The 19903-nt window shown below is 38.0% G+C and overlaps 1 protein-coding gene across 7 annotated transcripts in view; it reads left to right on the top strand.

Moving 5' to 3' along the window:
* The window catches only part of Setd5 (SET domain containing 5), a 77804-nt gene that overhangs the window by 34339 nt on the left and 23562 nt on the right, over positions 1-19903 (top strand). The window contains exons 4-18 of one of the 7 annotated variants that reach the window (XM_028788606.1): positions 470-662; positions 931-1036; positions 1420-1571; positions 1910-1968; positions 2400-2578; positions 5696-5938; positions 6597-6745; positions 7058-7175; positions 7748-7857; positions 8450-8699; positions 9324-9407; positions 10458-10715; positions 11883-12203; positions 12581-12823; positions 19715-19844. In XM_028788606.1, coding sequence (XP_028644439.1) covers positions 571-662; positions 931-1036; positions 1420-1571; positions 1910-1968; positions 2400-2578; positions 5696-5938; positions 6597-6745; positions 7058-7175; positions 7748-7857; positions 8450-8699; positions 9324-9407; positions 10458-10715; positions 11883-12203; positions 12581-12823; positions 19715-19844 — 2494 coding nt within the window. In that variant the 5' untranslated portion in view covers positions 470-570. Of the gene's footprint in view, positions 1-469; positions 663-930; positions 1037-1130; positions 1268-1362; positions 1572-1675; positions 1717-1783; positions 1802-1909; positions 1969-2399; positions 2579-5695; positions 5939-6596; positions 6746-7057; positions 7176-7747; positions 7858-8449; positions 8700-9323; positions 9408-10457; positions 10716-11882; positions 12204-12580; positions 12824-19714; positions 19845-19903 lie in introns of those variants that run through there. The other 6 variants (XM_028788608.1, XM_028788604.1, XM_028788607.1 and 3 more) reach the window with 6 other exon arrangements.

Below are 19903 nucleotides of genomic sequence, written 5' to 3'. Positions count from 1 at the left end.
ATACAGTTTACAGATAGAATGTTATCTTTCAAGCAATGCATAATGGGAAAGAAAGAGGCTTTGGAGTCAGACACCTTTATTTCAAATCCTGACTCTATCAGCATACATACTTAGAAAAATCACGTAATCTCACCACCTCAGCTTCACTTCCCTCTCTATAAAAAGGGGGCGACCATGTTTAATAATTATAGATATGAAATGAGTTAATACATGTAGACCCAAGCAATAAATGATTCATAATGGTAATCATAGTTGCTATTTAGTATGAAACAAATTTAACTCCCAAATTCAGTTTTATTTTGAAGTTTTATGTTATTATCATGCAGCCGTTAAACAGTCATGTCCTTAGATATGCTTGCATGTCCTTGGTGGATGAGAAATTCTAATATGTGAAAGGTATTGGGGGTTCATCAAGATGAGAGGTGTGATAAATATAAGATGCCATTGTTTTTGCCTGTACTTTCTTCAGGGTATCCTGTCTTGGTAGTGAATGGAAGAGGGCCTGGTCCCTGGGGCAGTGCAGAAGGCACTTTCATCATCTCACTCACTGCAAATGTCATGTGAGGTTTCATGGAAGTATTAAGAGATCCAATTAAGAAGAATAGTTCTGAGTCTAAACCAGCCCAGAGTGGCTTCTCTAGGGGAAACTCCCCGCTCTGCTGGTACGTTTGTGTTTGTCATTAGGGACACCTTGTATCCCAGGTGCCTGCCTTGAGACATCTGCCTGTACTGGCTTCATGTTACACACAAATTCACACTCAATAACACTATTATTTATAGGCTTAGTTATGTTAAACAGACTTTCACTAAGTTCTTGTTCTAGTGGCTGGTGGTTGTGGAAAAAGAAGGGATTAGAATGGGAAGTGAACTGTTAGTTTAAGGGAAGAGTAGGTGTTATGCTATCATGCGTTGCTTTTCGCCTTTGTGCAGCCCTGAATCTGTGGAGGCTAGTCCAGCAGTTAATGAGAAGAGCGTGTATTCCACTCATAATTATGGGACCACTCAGAGGCATGGGTGTCGAGGACTGCCTTATGCTGTGAGTATGCACTTGTTTCTCTCCAGAGCAGTGATCTTCCTGGAGTGTAATCCATTCTTATACATTGTGACTTTCTTGAAATGTTTATATGCAGCATGACGAAGTTGCCCCTTTTGCACTTCCCTGCCTCCAGCGGACGTCTAGCCCTGCATCATTGTTCTTGTTTTTATGTCCCAGTTGACCTTGGCATTTTGTTTTATCACTTTCCTGGTTGAAGCCAAAAAACGAAGGGTACTACTTTCTTCTTTCTTTCCATATGTACCATACTTTAGGGGAGAGAGGGGCCAGTGTTTGGACACTGTTGATTTAAAAAATCTTATTTTCAGGATCATAATTACGGAGCCCCTCCTCCTCCGACACCTCCTGCTTCTCCCCCTGTCCAGACGATCATCCCTCGTTCTGACCTGAATGGCCTGCCGTCGCCCGTAGAGGAACGCTGTGGAGACAGCCCGAACTCTGAAGGAGAGACTGTTCCTACCTGGTGTCCTTGTGGTCTTTCTCAGGATGGCTTCCTTCTCAACTGTGACAAGTGCAGGTAAGATCCTGTTTCATCTAAATTCAAACCTGGGTTGCTGGGATTAGGGTTTCTTATCAGTAGGGAAAAGCTCAAAGTATTCTTTCTTGTGTTTGTTAATGTAGATGATTCCTTAGTGCTCCTTGGCTCGAATTCTCTGCACTAGGTGAGAATTGCTGACAACAAGGAATGAGAGATTGATGTTAAAGCTATTGAATTTGATATGAAATTTAATGTCCTGGAAACATTTGGTAGGTGGGAGGGAGGGGGTAGTATATGCAGAGACACTTCTCCCATGTATGATGTGATGTGCCGCATGCTGCTGGAAGGACTACTTTAAGTTTATTTTCCCTCTTTAGGGGAATGAGCAGGGGGAAGGTTATTAGACTTCATCGGCGGAAGCAGGACAACATATCAGGTGAGCAGAAGGTGGGTTAAACCCACATTTTGACTGTAAATATTTTAATTTAAATGTTTTATAGTACACAGCTATTTTCACATAAACAAGTTCTTTCAAAACCACTGTATCTGGAAACTTTCTTAGACTTGTAACAGTCAAGCTACTCTTTGTGAGCACCAAGAATAATTTCTTTTCATTAAGTTACCCGTATATAGTTAAACACAACAGAGTGTGGAGACTACTTTGAAAGGGGAAAATGGATGGAATGCAAAATAAATCTTACATACTTCATGCCAACAACAAAAAAAATCTTGTTTTCAGAAGAAAGGTGGGGTCTGTCTGTCTGTGTAGAGCTATAATAGAGATAATTTCTTACTAGATGGAGGACATAGGGAAGGGAGGAAGAAGGTGACGTTAGTGCCGCAACTGTATAGTCATCTTTGTTTCAGGTGGGGATAGCAGTGCAACAGAAAGCTGGGATGAGGAGCTTTCTCCTTCCACTGTGTTGTACACAGCAACACAGCACACACCTACAAGCATCACCTTAACTGTTAGAAGAACCAAACCCAAGAAGCGGAAAAAGAGTCCAGAAAAGGGTCGTGCAGCACCAAAGACGAAGAAGATCAAGGTATGCAGTATTAAAAGGTCTGAAATAGCTCAAACATTTGATTAGAGCAAAAATACTCCAAAATTCTTTGAAGAAATTTGATGCCAATATTTGGCCACTTTTTTTCTACTTTCAAAAAAATCAGCTGATCAATATTATATACAAACAGATCCAACTCTCTTCTAACCTATGTAACCATCACTACAGGCTCATTTTCTTGTCCTTCACCCACCATCCCAGGTACGGAATGCCAGTTCTTCCTGTAAAAGCTTCTGTGAGATACAGCCTTACATCTAGGCTTCTCCTCTCTCTGCAGCATCTCCCTACCTCTCTGCACAAAGCAATCTGAAGTTCTTGTCTTGGTTACATGCCTGACCTCATGTCATTAGGCTGATTGATTGTCCTGTATCTAGACTAAACAGCAATAAAACATGAGGAAATTTATCTTGAATGGTCTGGGTTTCCTTATTGTCTTGGCCACTTTTCTACACTTGGTCACTTTTCTACACTCTTAGATACAGGGTCTCTAGAAGAGACATCTGTCTTTTCTATTCTTTCTTCCTCATCATAGCAACTTGGTTGCTCTTAGTCACTTGCCCACCCTTTGTAAAGGGGACTGGTCTTTGTTTCCTTCTTAATTTCAACTTTAGGATTGTAATTACTTTCTGCTCAGTGTCAGTGGTTTGTATAGTATATAAGTGGTGCGTGCTTTTATCTGTTAGTTGTCTTGTTCATCAAAGTATTGGAATTCATGTCAGTGTTCATAAGCCTTTAAAGTGTCCTTTTTCTTGACCATGGTTTGAGGTATACCATTGTATTTGCATACAGAAAATGAGACAGCATAGACTACTGGTTAGTGCCTTAGTTTTAGTCGCATGGGTATAACTGTCCTTCTTGGTACCAAGTTTTGTTTTGTTCTACTTGTTTTCCTCTTTGGGATAGGCATTTCGAGAGGGATCCCAGAAGTCCTTTCGGATGAAGGTAAGGGGTAACCTTTCCTGATGCTGCATTTTACATTTGATCTTGCATTTTGGTTGGCTTCTTTCCTGACATTGATGGTCTGGGAATCTTGGAGTCTGCTTTTCACAATGTTGTAATGTTGCCGTTCAGCTTTCATAAAGCTTTTCTCCAGAGTGGATTTTCTTGTCTATTTTATGAAATATTTTCATATTTCTGTTTAATTGTGGTAGTGTGGGGGTTAAGTTAGTTGGGTTTTTTTTGTTTTGTTTTTTTGTTTTTTGTTTTTAAACAAAACAAAACGAGGCTAGTTTATTTTATTCCAGTGATTGGACTCAACCTCAGGAGTGAGAATTCTCTGGTGGTGAGCCAGGCTCTCTTGTAAAGCCTCCTTGACAACTTTGGCTTTGAATCACTGTTTGAAAAGATAACTCTTTATTAGGAAATTGGTGTTGTTAATCTGTGATAGTCTTATTGAAATAGCACTATTTTTCCTGACGTATTTTTCTTAGTGGAGATTTATAATCCTGTTTATCAAATAGTAGGACGTTTTGTGTGTGTATCTGTATGTTTGGAGAAGTAATGTACTTTTTAGATATTAACTGGGTTTTGTTGTACTGATTGGTTTTACAAAGTTAAAGGAAAGGAGATTTGGTTGTCCTTTCCTGTATCTTCTTTTGTCCTGCCCTTGAGTATATTCACATAACTCCCAACGTTGAGGATTTGAGAACTTTAGTTGAATTTGAGTTGTAGTTTGGTTCTTCTAAGTATTCATGTCCCTAAATCTCTTGACTGTTATATAAACAGTGACTCCTTGAGTTACAGTGAACTTACTAGGATTACTTTGTATTTAGTTGGAGTACCAGTTGATGTTGTCATTGATGTTGAATGACATTTTACCTTAAATTTGAAAGTCTGACCTCTTATGTGGATAGGATATTCTTTAATGAGATAGATCAACAAGTTGCTATGTGTATTTTTAACTGCTCATTTCATTTTATCTCATTTACTAAGAAGGACCTTATATAGAATTTGGGGCCTACCTGTAAGGCCCTCTTTTTTTTCCCCCCTATCAACTAATACTGTAACTAGCTCCAATTTTGAAACCTTTAGATTCCTTTGAAATCTGTTTTTCTCAGAGAAGTTTATACGCACTTTCATTTTGCTTACAGTTTCAACACAGCCTTGTAGATATGTTAAAATTTAGGGGAAAAAAGTTTTACTTTAATTATCTTATAATTTTTTAGTTGGCTTATAAACTTTGTCCTTAGAATTAGTGAGAACTTTCATAAAAATGCAGGTAGTAACTATGGGAATAAATAGAAAATACCATTTGGATTTTTAATCTCAAAATCAAGAGCTTTCCTATAAGACACAACTCTTAGCCAGGGTTTTGGGTCAACAAAACATGAGAGAACAGGTAACGGAAGTTGCCACCAAGCCTGACAGCTTGAGTGTGATTCCCTGGGACACTTGTGGTGGGAAGAGAGAATTAATTCCCACAAGCTGTCCTCTGTGGCACAAGCATACCAGTAAAATAAATGTTAAAAATAAAACAGTGTTTCTTCAGTATATTTGAATAAGTAATTCTGTGTGGTAATTTACATAGAATGATGAAACATTATTCAAAGTGTATTTGATAATGGTTCCAAATGATAACTTTCCCTGTGAGTGGTAACATCATGAACTAGGTAGTGCTATTAGAAATAATAGGTGTCTCAAAAACAAATAGGTGACTCACTCTCCTAATACAAATACAAACCATTAGTACTGTTATACTAACACAAATGAATATTAATCTCTTTTGAAATTTTATGCACTATGACAACTTAAAATTCTTTTTTGTCTTTTTATGATTTTCCCCCCTAAGGAATTTGATGTCAATCTTGATAGTTTGTTTTTTTGTTTTTTTGTTTTTTTTTTTTTTTTGATGATACTGACTAGATTAAGTTCTCACGTTATAAACAAGCAGATGATTTTCTCATTTGAAGGTGTCCAAGACCTCACAGTTCATTGATAATAGAAGCCCAAACCCCTAATTTCAGTCCATTGCTCTTAACACTACACCAACTGTCAAGTAAAAACAAGTATCTTGCTTATCCTGGCGTGCCCCCCCCCCCCCCCACACACCATGTTCATGAATGGTCTCTTACTAATTCACTTGATCTTTGTTTTCTACAGAATTCTCCCTCTGAAGCACAGAATTTAGATGAAAATACCACTGAGGGCTGGGAAAATCGGATAAGACTATGGACTGATCAGTATGAAGAAGCTTTCACTAATCAGTACAGTGCAGATGTACAGAATGCTCTTGAGCAGCATCTCCATTCTAACAAGGAATTTGTGGGCAAACCTGCTATTTTAGACACTATTAATAAAACTGAACTGGCCTGTAATAATACAGTAATTGGTTCCCAAATGCAGGTAAGAACTAAAGCATTAAAGGCACTAAGGGATTGAAATTACTTTAATACCAGAAGAACCAGAATGGAACAAAATTATTATTCCTTACCAAATAACAAATGAACTACCTTCCTGCTTATCATCTTTGACCAAAATCAGGTTATAGTAACTAAACTGTCTAGACTCTCGTTTTTTGTTTTTGTTTTTGTTTTTGTTTTGGGGGGGGAGGTTGAGACAGGGTTTCTCTGTATAGTCCTGGCTGTCCTGGAACTCACTCTGTAGACCAGGCTGGCCTCGAACTCAGAAATCCACCTGCCTCTGCCTCTCAAGTGCTGGGATTAAAGACGTGCACCACCACCACTCGGCCTAGACTCACATTTGAGAAATGAGGAATTACAAAAGATTTACAGAAACCTATATAGTCATAAAGTAGACACAGCTCCACTGATATCTTAAGTTTTTGTTTGATCTTACTTTCTCTGGGACCACTAGTCAGAACGTGTTTCCTGGGAAAATTGAGCTTATGTCAAAAAGAAAATTTTCTGACCTCCAGCCTACATAGTACACTGATAAAACCTGAAAGAAAGTATTGGTACCTTCTTAACCGTTATAAAACACTGTAAATGTTTACCACAGTGCTATTGCTATTCTTAAAAGTTAACACTCTGTTTTTATTCAGTTACAGCTGGGAAGAGTCACCCGTGTTCAAAAGCACCGGAAAATCCTGAGGGCTGCAAGAGATTTGGCTTTGGACACTCTTATAATAGAATATCGTGGGAAAGTCATGTTACGACAACAATTTGAGGTCAATGGGCATTTCTTCAAAAAGTAAGAATGTCATTTATTGAGCATTGAGGGCTTACATGGTTCTGGCTGACCAGTCTTCAAATAAGCTCATGTCTGTTTGCTATTGGTACAAAAGAGCAAATAAATCTACAAAACACTTAGTGTGTTCACTGGTGATGACTCCTTTCCAAGCCCAGCATTCCTTACTTTGTGCTTATTCATTAATGAAAAGCAGATAAGTCTTGGTGTTTGCTAGCTTAGATCTTGCAGTCAGCATATGCATCACATTTTGTAGTCGTGGGGTGGCTCTTTTGTTTGTGTTGAGAATTACAGGAATTTTAATTATATCCCTAGACCATATCCCTTTGTGCTCTTCTACTCAAAATTCAATGGTGTAGAGATGTGTGTCGATGCTCGTACTTTCGGTAATGATGCTCGGTTCATCAGAAGATCATGTACACCAAATGCAGAGGTAAGCTATCTTTAGCAACTTCCCTTTCAATGGAAGCACCAAAGGACACGTTTACTGAAGAAACAATCTGAAAACTTCACCCAGATAAAGGTCTGTAGCTAATAGTCGTATGATTTTTAAATGCAGAGATGAAAAACCAGAAGTGTGGTGCCATATGGAGATGGAATAAAGACAAGAAATAGGTTTTCTTTAGAGTGGACAGAAATGAAAAAAGGCAAGTTAGTAAGAAAACTAAGAAAACAGACTGGATAAGAAGTCTATAAATTGGACTGGAAAAAAATGCCATGTGGTAGTAGTTGTCGTTTAGTTCCATTTGTCTTTGCTGTTGTGGGAAACAGAGTTGTGAAAATTTCTAAATGTTTCCAAAATTGATGAATTCACAGTAAATGGCAGAAGAATTTTAAGGAAGTCTAATAGATTGTTCGTTAGTGTACTATCAGGAAATGATAGAGGGTAAATAAAATAACAGACTTCTCAAAATAGGCAGAAATTATTTGGGTCAAGCTTTTCCCATTTATGAAAAAGTTGGTTTTGGTTTTGAAGGTAAACATAATCATGTCTTGTCCATACAGGTGAGACACATGATTGCAGATGGGATGATTCACCTGTGTATCTATGCTGTGTCTGCTATCACCAAGGATGCTGAAGTCACCATTGCATTTGATTATGAATATAGCAACTGGTAAGACCGCAAAAATTTTTACCACCATGGATGGCCTTATTAAGATTTTGAATTTGTTTTCAATTTTTGTTGTCACCCACCTTTTGCTTTATCTTTTTTCTTTCTTCCTTCCTTCCTTCCTTCCTTCCTTCCTTCCTTCCTTCCTTCCTTTCCCTCTCCCTCTTTCTCTCTCTCTTTCTTCCTTCCTTCTTTCTTTCTTTCTTAACAAATAATGTATTTTTTGCCTGGAATCTTTGTGATCCTAGCACATAGGAGGCAGAAGCATGTGGATCTGTTTGAGGTTGAGGTCACTTTGGTCTACATAAGGCATTCCAGGCCAACCAGACCCTGTCTCTGAAAGAAAAATAAAAGCAGTAGGGAGAATTGATTTAGTAGAGGTTTGTTTTCTTTCTAATTCTGTGCATAGGTTATAGGTAGAGATATAAAGAAAAACTGAATAGTTTTTGAAAGTGTCATACCAATTCTAATTTATTCATCAGTAACATCAGAGGGAATTATTATACCAATGTTTCAATAAAATGAATAGTTAATATGCCATAATAATTCTGTTTTCAAAAATACTGAGATGCTTTTGGTTGTTTCTTTGGCATAGTAATTACAAAGTGGACTGTGCTTGTCACAAGGGAAACCGGAATTGCCCTATACAGAAAAGAAATCCCAATGCTGCAGAATTGCCACTCCCACCTCCTCCTAGCTTTCCCACCATTGGAGCAGAGACTAGACGTAGAAAAGCACGGCGGAAAGAGCTGGAGATGGAGCAGCAAAATGAGGTTCCAGAAGAGAATCATGACCCACAACCACAAGAAGTTCCAGAAAAAGTAACTGTATCCAGTGAGCATGAGGTACTCTCCCTGGCTAACTCAGGGTGGTCTGATCCCATGTGTTGTTTTAGAGAGCTGCACTTAAACATTTACTACTATTTACAAACATCAACATTAGTATGCTTATTCAGATTTTCTTTTCAGTTTATAATATTCAGAACCATGAGCAAAGCCTGGGTTTAGTGGCACACTACTCCAGTATTCAGGAGACAGAGGCAGGAGGATCACTGTGAGTTCTAGAACAGTCTGGGCTGTGCACAAAGAAACCTTGTCAGAATAGGAAGGAAGGGAGAGAGGAAAAAAAAAATATGAGATCTGATTCAGAAAGAAAAATAATAATATCAAAAAACCATCCTTTTAGGGCCTAGTATGGTGATACACACATACAGTTCCAACATCTGTAAGCCTAGGGCTGGGTGATTATGAATTTGAGGCTAGCTTAGGCAATATAGTAATTCCCTGTCTCAAGAAGCATACAAACAAAAATAAAGCATTCTTTGACTCATAGACCAGCTGCTTAGCATACATAAGGACCTGGACTTACTTCCCAGCATAGAAAGGAGTGGGGAGGTAGTGATGCCAGAGTAAAGCAGGTTGATGCTGTTCAGAGTTTGAATACGATCTAATAGTGCTTCTGTCTTAAAGGAAGTTGACAATCCAGAAGAAAAACCAGAAGAAGAAAAAGAAGAGGCTACAGATGACCCGGAGAACTCAGCTCATAGCAGGAGGGTAAGTACCATCCAGTAAATGTCTCTGCACTTTTCCTAAGATTTTACCATTAAGTACATTTCATTATAGTTTTTATTTTTCTACATGTAGGCATGCTCACAGTAGTTTATGATAACTATCTGTTAGTAGCTTTAAGATATTTCCTTCTAACAATTGGATTTCCCTAAAACTTGGTGATGAAGACCAAAGTTTGTTGGATTAGTTTTCTTGCTTTCTTTTGTGTTTTCTTTTGTTTTGTTTTTTATTTATTTAAAAACTAAAATCAAGTAGAGCTGCTGATAGCACAGTTGTACAGCAAGCACAAGGTCTTGAGTTCGATCCCAAATTACTGGGAGAATAGGAAGAGAAAATGACAGAAATGCCTAAGAAAAAGAACTTGAAGGAGGCTGAGTTTACCCATGTTCACGTTTCACAGGTCCAGGTCTGTTGGCTTCATTGCTTTGGGAGCAAATAGAAATAGGAATAGGAGTCCCCTAAAAGAAAACCTACTTACCTTTCACTACCAGGAAGCTAAGAGGAAAAAAAGTCAGGGGGCCAAAGATAAAGTATACTCTTCCATGGCCCCCAGTAGCTTGCTTCCTCCAAGAAGGTGCAGTTCCTGGGGTCTCTACAACCTCCCAGTAGTTCCTCCAAGCCTTTAACTGAACATGAGCCTTTGGGGCACATTGCATATCCATACTGTAATAATTTTGTTGTCAGATTGATTAAAGACATTTGCTAATTGTGTTTGTTTGTTCTTAGGAAAAGTTAAAGACAGTTTACTTTGGTTTTGAGCTCTGAAAGTAGGACAGAGATTAGTTGTAGTTGCTTTATGCACTAAAATGTGTTGAGGTAGCTCACCTAATTTTAAACATTTTGGTTTTGAATTTACTTTCTTTTACAACTGTTTTCTATATTTAAAACAGTTTTAAAATTTTTTTGTCTTAAAGTTTAGTGATGAATATGCTATCTTAATAATACTTTGAATAAATTCTGAAATAGCTTCTGATCGATGCTTTGTTGTTGTTGTTGTTGTTTTAATAACTCTTATTCCCCCCCCTCCCACCCCAGACTCGGGAAGACAGGAAGGTTGAAGCCATCATGCATGCTTTTGAAACTTTAGAGAAGAGAAAGAAACGGCGGGATCAGTCTGTAGAACAGAGCAACTCAGACATAGAGATTACTACTAGCAGTTCAGAGCTGGTAGTTGGAGAAGAGACAAAAACCACAGCCCCTGAGTCTGAAGTTAGCAACTCTGTTTCAAATGTTGCCATCCCAAGCACCCCACAGAGCACTGGTGTGAATACTCGGAGGTCGTCCCATGCTGGGGTAAGAGGGAAAACAACTTCTTGTGTTCACTAGTTTGTCAGTTGCCTTTTTTAGAATAGTAGAAGTTAGTATTTTCATTGCTCTGTATCAGAATAAGCTAAGTTATTTTGATCTCAGCAGCTGATTTGTGGGATGCAGAGAGACAGGTGAAGTCAACATTTGAATAACAAAGTCCCTTAGCACTTTAAGTGTCTCCCAGATAAGCACTGTGATAAGTTCATAGAATCCTTTTGTTTGGTCGAAAGCATACTGAACATGAAGAAGGCTTTACCTAGCTCAGTCTTCATCCCTAAAAAACTAAATCTTTGGGTTTATCTCACGGATTCTCTGAATAGCTTGGGTACATAATATTAATATTATGTGTTAATATGTATGTATTATGAACCTTAATATTAGCTATCTAGCTTCAACTGACTTTTGACCTATTTTATAGTTGCTTATTAGAAGTAGAATTAACTAAGCTAGATGTTTGTCTATGGTCTATTTATAGGTAATAAAATCTATAAAATTTTGTACTTAAAGATTACATTTTAAAAAAATTTCTTTTGTTGTTGTGTGACAAGGTCTTCCTATATATATATATAGTCTTGGCTGGCTTGAAACTTGCTTTGTAGACCAGACTGGCCTTAAATTCACACAGATCTGTCTGCATCTGTCTCTGTCTCCTGAGTGCTGAGATTAAAGATATGTGATACATGCCCAGTTCAGATTTATTTTTATATTTACATGTAAACAGTTACATGTATGTACATGCACCATGTATGTGCCTGGTACCCACAGAGGCTGGAAGATGGGATTGGATCCTCATCTAAAACTAAAACTCTAGTTAGGAGAGTTTGTGGCCACTAAGAACTGAACCCAGTTCTTTGCTGTAAGAGCATCAAGTGGTGTTAATTGGTGATTTATCTTTCCAGTCTTAAGGATTAATTGAAAGTAACAATAAATACTTTTTCCCCCACCATTATCATTTAGAATGCTTTAAATAGATAGAAAACTAAATAAGAAACAGGTAAGACATTTTCGATGCTGGGTGAGAGGTACCTTGTCTAACCCTAGTACTCAGCAAGCTAAGGCAAGAGATTGTAAGCTAGAGGCCAATCTGGGAGATTCTGTCTGCTAAGGAGAAGAGAAATTTATAGTAAACATTTGACCTTGATATTGTTACAGGATGTAGCTGCAGAAAAGCCAATCCCCAAACCACCTCCAGCTAAGCCTTCTAGACCCCGACCGAAAAGTAGAATTTCTCGGTACCGGACCAGTTCAGCCCAAAGACTAAAGCGCCAGAAGCAGGCCAATGCACAACAGGCAGAGCTATCACAAGCTGCCTTGGAAGAAGGAGGAAGTAACAACTTAGTAACTCCTCCTGAAGCTGGAAATATAGACAGTTCAGGGGAGAACAGACAGTTAACAGGGTCTGACCCAGCTGTGGTATCAATTACTGGATCCCATGTCAACCGTGCTGCATCTAAATACCCCAAAACCAAAAAGGTAAGCGACATACAAATTTCATATGGTAAAGCAAGAGGGCTTATTATCCCCAGGGAAGAAATAATCTTAGAATTATTAGATTGAATATTCTAGATAAATGTTGTTTATGCTGAAAGCTGAAACCATCCTACTTAGCTTTGTTCACTTGATTTTAGATAGAACTTAAATCACTGATAAAACAGTATTCTTTGTGAGCATGAAAAAGGTAAAGGAAAGATACCCTTACACTCTGAATGCTCAACTCATCCTCACTCTGGTTGCTGCATCTGTTCTAGTGTTTAGTTGAGGTTTGATTTGTGGGCTTCACTATTGCTTCTGGCAGCAATTACAAATGCAGTGGTAACTAATAGTTTTTGTTTTGTTTTTTAAATCTTTAGTATCTAGTTACAGAATGGTTAAATGACAAGGCAGAGAAGCAAGAATGCCCTGTTGAGTGTCCTTTGCGTATCACCACTGACCCAACTGTATTGGCAACAACCCTGAACATGCTACCGGGTCTTATTCATTCCCCATTAATTTGTACCACCCCCAAACACTACATTCGCTTTGGCTCACCCTTTATGCCCGAGAGGCGTCGAAGGCCCCTTCTGCCTGATGGCACATTCAGCTCTTGTAAGAAGGTAGGTCTCGCTCGGGCTCTCGGTGTCTCTCTCTGTCTTTGTCTCTGTCTCTCTTTCTGTGTGTGTGTGTGTGTGTGTGTGTGTGTGTGTGTGTGTGTGTGCGCGCGCACATGTCTGTCTGTCTGTGTGTACCTGCCCATAAATGAAAGTGTATTTAATACTGTAGGATGCGTATAGTTGTAGCATATTTGGTGTAGTTGTCTAGATAACTCATGAATCTCTAGATAACTTTGTGAGTTTATATTGTGTTGTTAAACAGGGAAATAAACTCTTTAGGAGCCAGTATGGTGAAGTTGGAATGTATGCTGTATTTTTGGTGCTCAAACTTGTGACTATTTACCTGGCTATACGTAGAGACTTGATGAGGTTGGAGGAGCACAAAGCAGTTCATGGGATGGATCATTTTGTATATGACTTTGTGATACTGGTTAGTGTGGTTATTGGTGACTATTGTGTGACGTTGGGCCCCAAATAATTAGAGAACAGTTATATTCATAAAAACAGATAAGATTGTAACTAAGTAATCAATAACTATTACTTCTTAAAAGAATTTAGACATAATTATTATAATTATTGTTGGTCAGTAACAATGGGTTAGACTACTCGTTCCCTGCCTTTCTGGGGCTCTCTCATTGTTACTGTTTTGGGTCTAGCACCAGTAGTGTTTGGTAATTGTTTGGGAATGTACTTTATTAATTCCCACGTTTGTACATATGTTCCAAGGGTGTCTTGGGAATAGATTGTTCTTTAAGCCTGTAATACTTTTCAATGTTTTCAGAAAAACAGGACACAGTTGACTAGCTCTTCCTTTAGGTAGGGTTCTTTTCCCTGAAACACCCTTTTTTTTCTGATCCCTAGATTTGGATTCAGGCTGCCACCCTCAGTGTTTGTCATTGCCCTCTTCCACTGGCATCACACACATGAGGATGTTGCATGTAGCTTATTTGATGTGATGAAGTCTCCAACTCCAGGCAGGTCTTCCCTGGTTCCTCCAAACCTAAAATATTTTTTTTTCTTTCCCCAAGAATATAAGTTATTTCTTGGGGACGGGAATATGGAGGATCAACAGAATGGCATGGAATATGGAGGGGGGGGCAAGGAAACAGAAATCTGCATAAGGGAAAGGCAGTGCTGCTGAGTCACTAGTATACTGCAGAAGCCTAAATGGCACATCCTACAAAGTAATGCACTCACTTGGTTTATATGGGGAAAACTCCCAAGTAGAAGATTTTCTGAGAAATTTGACCACAAAGTCCTTGTCAAAGGGATTTTGGATGATTAAGTAACGTAAGTAACTTGGTGACATAAGTAACAACAATAGAAAGTTTTTGAAAATCTGAGCACTATAGGAATTTTGTCTAGGTACTGAAACGGAGTTGGGTCTCCAGGGAAATCACTTATACCACTAACTTAGCTTTTCTCGGGTCTTAAAATGTTTATTGGAAAAGGAAAACAGTTTGTTGTACAAAAACACTATTATCCATGATAATCGGGTGTGATAGTCATGCGTGCCTGCTGTTAAATCATTCAGAAGGCCAAGACAAGGGTATTGTGTTACCAGCCTGGGCTGCAAAATCTCACCTTTTTTTTCCAGACAGGGTTTCTCTGTATAGCCCTGGCTGTCCTGGAACTCACTCTGTAGACCAGGCTGGCCTTGAACTCAGAAATCAGCCTGCCTCTGCCTCCCAAGTGCCGGGGTTAAAGGCATGTGTCACCACTGCCTGGTGCAAAATCTCACCTAAAAATCCAAAACAAAACATGATTTACTGGCTATGTTAGTGATAGCACTCCCTAAACCTAGAATGGCAAAACAGACTTCATCTACCTACAGAACTGTTCATTTCTTCAGTTAGAGTAAAACGGGAAGCTAATTTGTTGGCTAAGTAGGCAAACACTTGAATTCCATCCCTAGACTCAAGTAAAAGTGGAAGGAGAAGACCTGTTTATACAGTTGTCCTCTAACATCCACACAAACTCCCTACAAAATAATGATTTCTTAAAGATGTAATATTTTTTAAGTAATAGCAGAATCCTAACTGCTTTTTTGAGGAGTGTTAAAAATTTGAAAAGAAGGACCCTGTCTCTCTCCAAGGCTATGTACTTGGTTTATTAGGGGAGGGATAGATAAGTTCTTCAGTGGTAAGAGGCACTGGTAAGATGCTCCTGTAAACAACCCTAAATTATGCTTATTAGGTTTAAAAATAAATAAGAAAGTAGAGTCATATTAGTTACAAAAAAGGAAGATTAGTGTGGATGGGAAAAGAATAAGAAAGAATGGAAAGGGTGTAAGTATAGTCAAAATACACTATGTGTGTATATAGAAAAGTATGAGACCTGTTATACATACAGTTGGTATATGCTAAAAAAGGAACTTTTTTAAAAAAAAAAAAGAATTATTTATTTTATGTATATGAATACACTGTAGCTGTCTTCAGACACACCAAAAGAGGGCATCAGATTCCATTACAGATGGATGTGAGCCACCATGTGGTTGCTGAGATTTGAACTTGGGATCTCTGGACAAGCAGTCAGTGTTTTTATTGAGGTAGTAAAATCAGGTTGTAAAGAAGAGTTCTGGTTTCTTAAGAAGAGTTACTGGGGACTTTGGAGAGATGTCTCATCAGTTACGAGCACTTGCTGCTCTTGCAGAAGACCCAGATTTGGTTCCTAGCACTCACGTGGTGGTTCACAACTGTAATCCCAGTTCCAGAAGATTTGATTCCTTCTTCTGACCTGCATGAAGAATCAAGCACACACACACACACACACACACAAAATAATCACATAGAAAATAAAATTAATCTTTTTTTTAAAGGAAAGATTGATGATAATTTAGTAGAGATTAATATAAAGGTTGTTTTAAATAATAATATGGACTAACATTTGAAATGCCTTATTGGTAATTATGCAAGATTGCAATCTTTTTGTTTGTTTGTTTGTTTGTTTGTTTCTTTTCAAACTAGCAGAGATCCAAGCAAACAAACTTGTTTAAAACTATAACCTGCGCCGGGCGGTGGTGGCGCACGCCTTTAATCCCAGCACTTGGGAGGCAGAGGCAGGTGGATTTCTGAGTTCGAGGCCAGCCTGGTCTACAGAGTGAGTTCCAGGATAGCCAGGGCTATACAGGGAAACCCTGTCTCGAAAAACCAAAAAAAAAAAAAAAAAAAAAACTATAACCTGCATAGGTAATCTACTTGTTTGAGCTTTTGTTTTTGTTGTTTCATTACTAAGTATAGAAGGGATGGGTCTCATGGGGATGTCAGAGAATAAGTCTGGCGTCCGTTGTCTCCCACCTTTATATCAAATTGACATCATCAGGCTTTGCAACTAACATTTTTACTTACTAAGTGTTCTCACCAGCTGTCTTTGATTGAGTTCCTCTTATCTGACTGTGTTTTGTATTTTGCTTGTTTGTTTGCTTGCTTACTTACTTACTTACTTACTTTTGAAGTATCAAAATAATCCTGGCTTGTCTATAAATCTGTGTAGAATAGACTGCCTGCCTCTATCTCTTGAATGCTGGGATTAAAGGCATAAACCACAACACTTGGCATTTATATCTGTAGTATCTCCATTGACAACACATGGAAAGAAATTGAATTTTACTGAACTCCATATTGCATTATCCAAGACTCTGTGACCAATCTCATCCTTAGTTGTCTCTCACACCTTTTTTTAAAGCAGGGCTAGGTATCCAGCCAGCCATGATTCTTCTACAAGCTGGATAAGCACTTTAACCACTGGGCTGTATCTTCAGCTCTATATCACTCACTGTTTTTAGAGACTTTTATAGTAAGGCTGCTTCATTAAAATTAATCTTCAAATTTTTTATTATAGCCAGTGATGTGGCTCAGTTGGAAGAATGTTTACATATCATTCCCAATGGTGGTCCACCTTATAAAACTGGGAGTGGCTGTGGTGCAGATTTGTGGTCCTACCCCTTAGGAGAGGTGGAAGCAGAAGGATCAGAATTTTCAGGCCAGCCTCATAAGACCACCTTCCCTTCCTAAAACCCTTATTTACATTGAAATTCAATTTAAATTGCTGCTTTAATATTTCTTGGGAAAAAAACAGACTAGATTCTACAACATAAACATTTTCTGGGCAGGGTAAACTAAACTTTTTTTTAAGATTTATTATTATGTACAGTGTTCTCCCAACATATATGCCTGGATGCCAGAAGAGGGCGCCAGATCTCATTATAGATAGTTATGAGGTATCATGTGTTTGCTGGGAATTGAACTCAGAACCTCTGGAAGAACAATTAGTGCTCTTAACCGCTGAGCCATCTCTCCAGTTCTGTTTTGTTTTATAATAAACATGTGAACCTTTAGTCAGTGTCCCTCTTTGTTCTGTGTAAAGTCAGTTGGACATATGTAAAGAATATTTTATATCCAAGATTCCTTAGAAAATTACTATGGTTTGCATTGTTGTTTTATTTTATTTTCCTTTGAAGTTTTGTTATAATTTGTTCCTTTAACCATAAACATACTGTTAAAATTAGCAGGAGAGAGGTGAGTAATCATAGATAAATGAACGAGTATATATAAAATAGATATATATTCAGAGTCACTGAATCATTGAGAAAAGAAGTTGAAAGTTTGGAGTGTTTGCAGTGCTATGCTACAAGGTTTCTTTGCATATTTGAGATCATTGGCTACAATAAACCCAGTCTTTTTGTCTCCATACAGAATTGAGTTCAGAAATTTACCCAAAGTAAGGCATCTCTAGTAATTGGGAGAGCAGGTTTCAAACTAGGTCTTTACATTCCAAAGCTTAGTTATTTCATTGTTCTCTCTCCTTTTCAAACATGCCTCACCTGCCTTTGGGCCTCCTAAAAAGCTTTTCACTTCAGTATACTTTACAGAAAACAGAATTGTTTTAAGACTTCAGTTATTCTAAATAGAATTTGCGTAGGTGAACAGAATAGGAAGAAATGGTCGTGTTCCTTTATGAATCCTAAATATTGTTTAAAAAAAATCAACAAGAGGACACTGAAGAAAGGGTTACTTGGTTTGACTCTGTTTAGCCTTATAGACAACACTGGCGACACCTTATTTCTCAATGTCCCATTTGGTTTTATATAAGCTCTCCTTTTTTCTAGTCTTAAGATCTAGAATGTAAACTCTGATATGACTTTTCCTACACTGAAAAATATTTTTCCATAATGTTTTCTCTTTTTTTCCTTTCTTTTTTTTTTGAGGAAAATATAGGAATCTAAAAATTTAAGTTTCTGTCTTCTGCTCTGAATGGAAAAATAAGTATAAAATAACCTGTATATAATATAAATTTTAAAACTTTAATATTCATGACAAAGGATTTTTCACTTGTCCTCCCAGGCTAGTAGCCCCTATCTATGAAAAAGGGCTTTAGACCAAGCTGACTCCTGTCCATTCTAAGGATCTGTGCTTCTGATAACCTGTGTGTTGGGACTCTGTAAGAGAGCATTGGTCTTGGCTTTTTAGACATCTTGTCGTGTTCTAGAATGTTAATGTGATTCTGAATATCTTTTATTTTATACACACATATACACATACCCATTCACTTACCTCTGTTTACTTTTTTCCTTCAATTTAGTAAACCACAAAGATACTTACACAATAGAGAATTTTCATAGTACAATTTCCTTGGAGTTTTCCCAGGTTCTAATTAACCACAGGCCACAGATCTTCTAGAACTGCTCTGCTGAAGATTATATTTACTGACTTAGGTTATGTTCTCTAAAAGTATAAAATTATACTAGTTCACCTTTTCCTATTTGGAGACAGTCTGGCTGAAATTAGTGTTTATTAAAATTAGATCTGTCTTATGTCAAGGACAGGAGAGCCACAGAATGGTGAGCAACTTATAACTGTATCTTGAAAAAATAAAATCGGGCCAGGCGGTGGTGGCGCATGCCTTTAATCCCAGCACTTGGGAGGCAGAGGCAGGCGGATTTCTGAGTTCGAGAGTTCGAGGCTAGCCTGGTCTACAGAGTGAGTTCCAGGACAGCCAGGACTACACAGAGAAACCCTGTCTTGAAAAACCATAAATAAATAAATAAATAAATAAATAAATAAATAAATAAATAAATAAAATCACGGATAATAAATTTTCTTTTATACCTAATACCTAATCTTACTTTGTAATTTTGTAAGCTTTCTTATTTCTCATCCTGATAAATTACATATTAGCTACTGAAAAAAGTAAGTGGTAAGAATTCTTGAAAAACTTCTTCTACTTTATTTTTTCAGAACCTCTTCCCCCCCCACCTCCACCCCCCCTGTCCCTGCTCAGTGATTTGCAGTTCCTGGGGCATAATTTGTACAAACAATTTGACAGGGAAAAAGAAGCTCATACAGATTATCACTAAAGACCTTTTAAACTGTCAGCCTATCTTTAACAATTATACTATCCTGAGCAGTGTGGAAAGTTGGTTATTTTTTTTATTGGTTGATAGAATTCCACAGCTGTTGGAGTTTTGCCTAATAGAAAAAACTGACTTGACTGGGCAGTGTAACTTGGTTGGTAGGGTCCTCCCTTGGTCCAGTCCCTGTCACCACAGACATACACTTGGGATTGTGATAGAAGCCTATAATCCTAGCCCGGAAGGTGGAGCAGAAGCATCAGATGTTCAGGGTCATCTTTAGCTACTTAGGATGTTTGAGGCCAGCCTAGGTTACATGAGGCTATTTCGAAATTAGTCTTAATTAAAAAGAAAGGAAAGAGCAGTCAAAGACAACTTTGGTTGCATGGGCAGGACACTGCCCAGAACCACTATGAAACTGTGTGAATGTATTTGTACTGTATTTCTCACCAGTTAATGTGTAATGATTTGGTTAGTGCACTGAAAATAAGTGTCTTTTAAATGGTTATTGAAAATTCTATGCATTCCCTCCCCCGCCATTATAGCGCTGGATAAAGCAAGCCTTGGAAGAAGGGATGACTCAGACATCATCTGTGCCCCAAGAGACTAGAACACAGCACCTATACCAAAGTAATGAGAATAGTAATTCTTCTAGTATCTGTAAAGATAATGCAGGTACGTATCTGATCCTTTTCTAAATTTGACATGAACAGTCATCATTTGAGGTTCACAGT

This window comes from Grammomys surdaster, unplaced genomic scaffold (genome assembly GCF_004785775.1).
Source record: "Grammomys surdaster isolate TR1022 unplaced genomic scaffold, NIH_TR_1.0 125756, whole genome shotgun sequence".
In the NCBI taxonomy this organism is placed as follows: domain Eukaryota; kingdom Metazoa; phylum Chordata; class Mammalia; order Rodentia; family Muridae; genus Grammomys; species Grammomys surdaster.
This window is presented reverse-complemented; position numbering and strand designations above follow the sequence as displayed.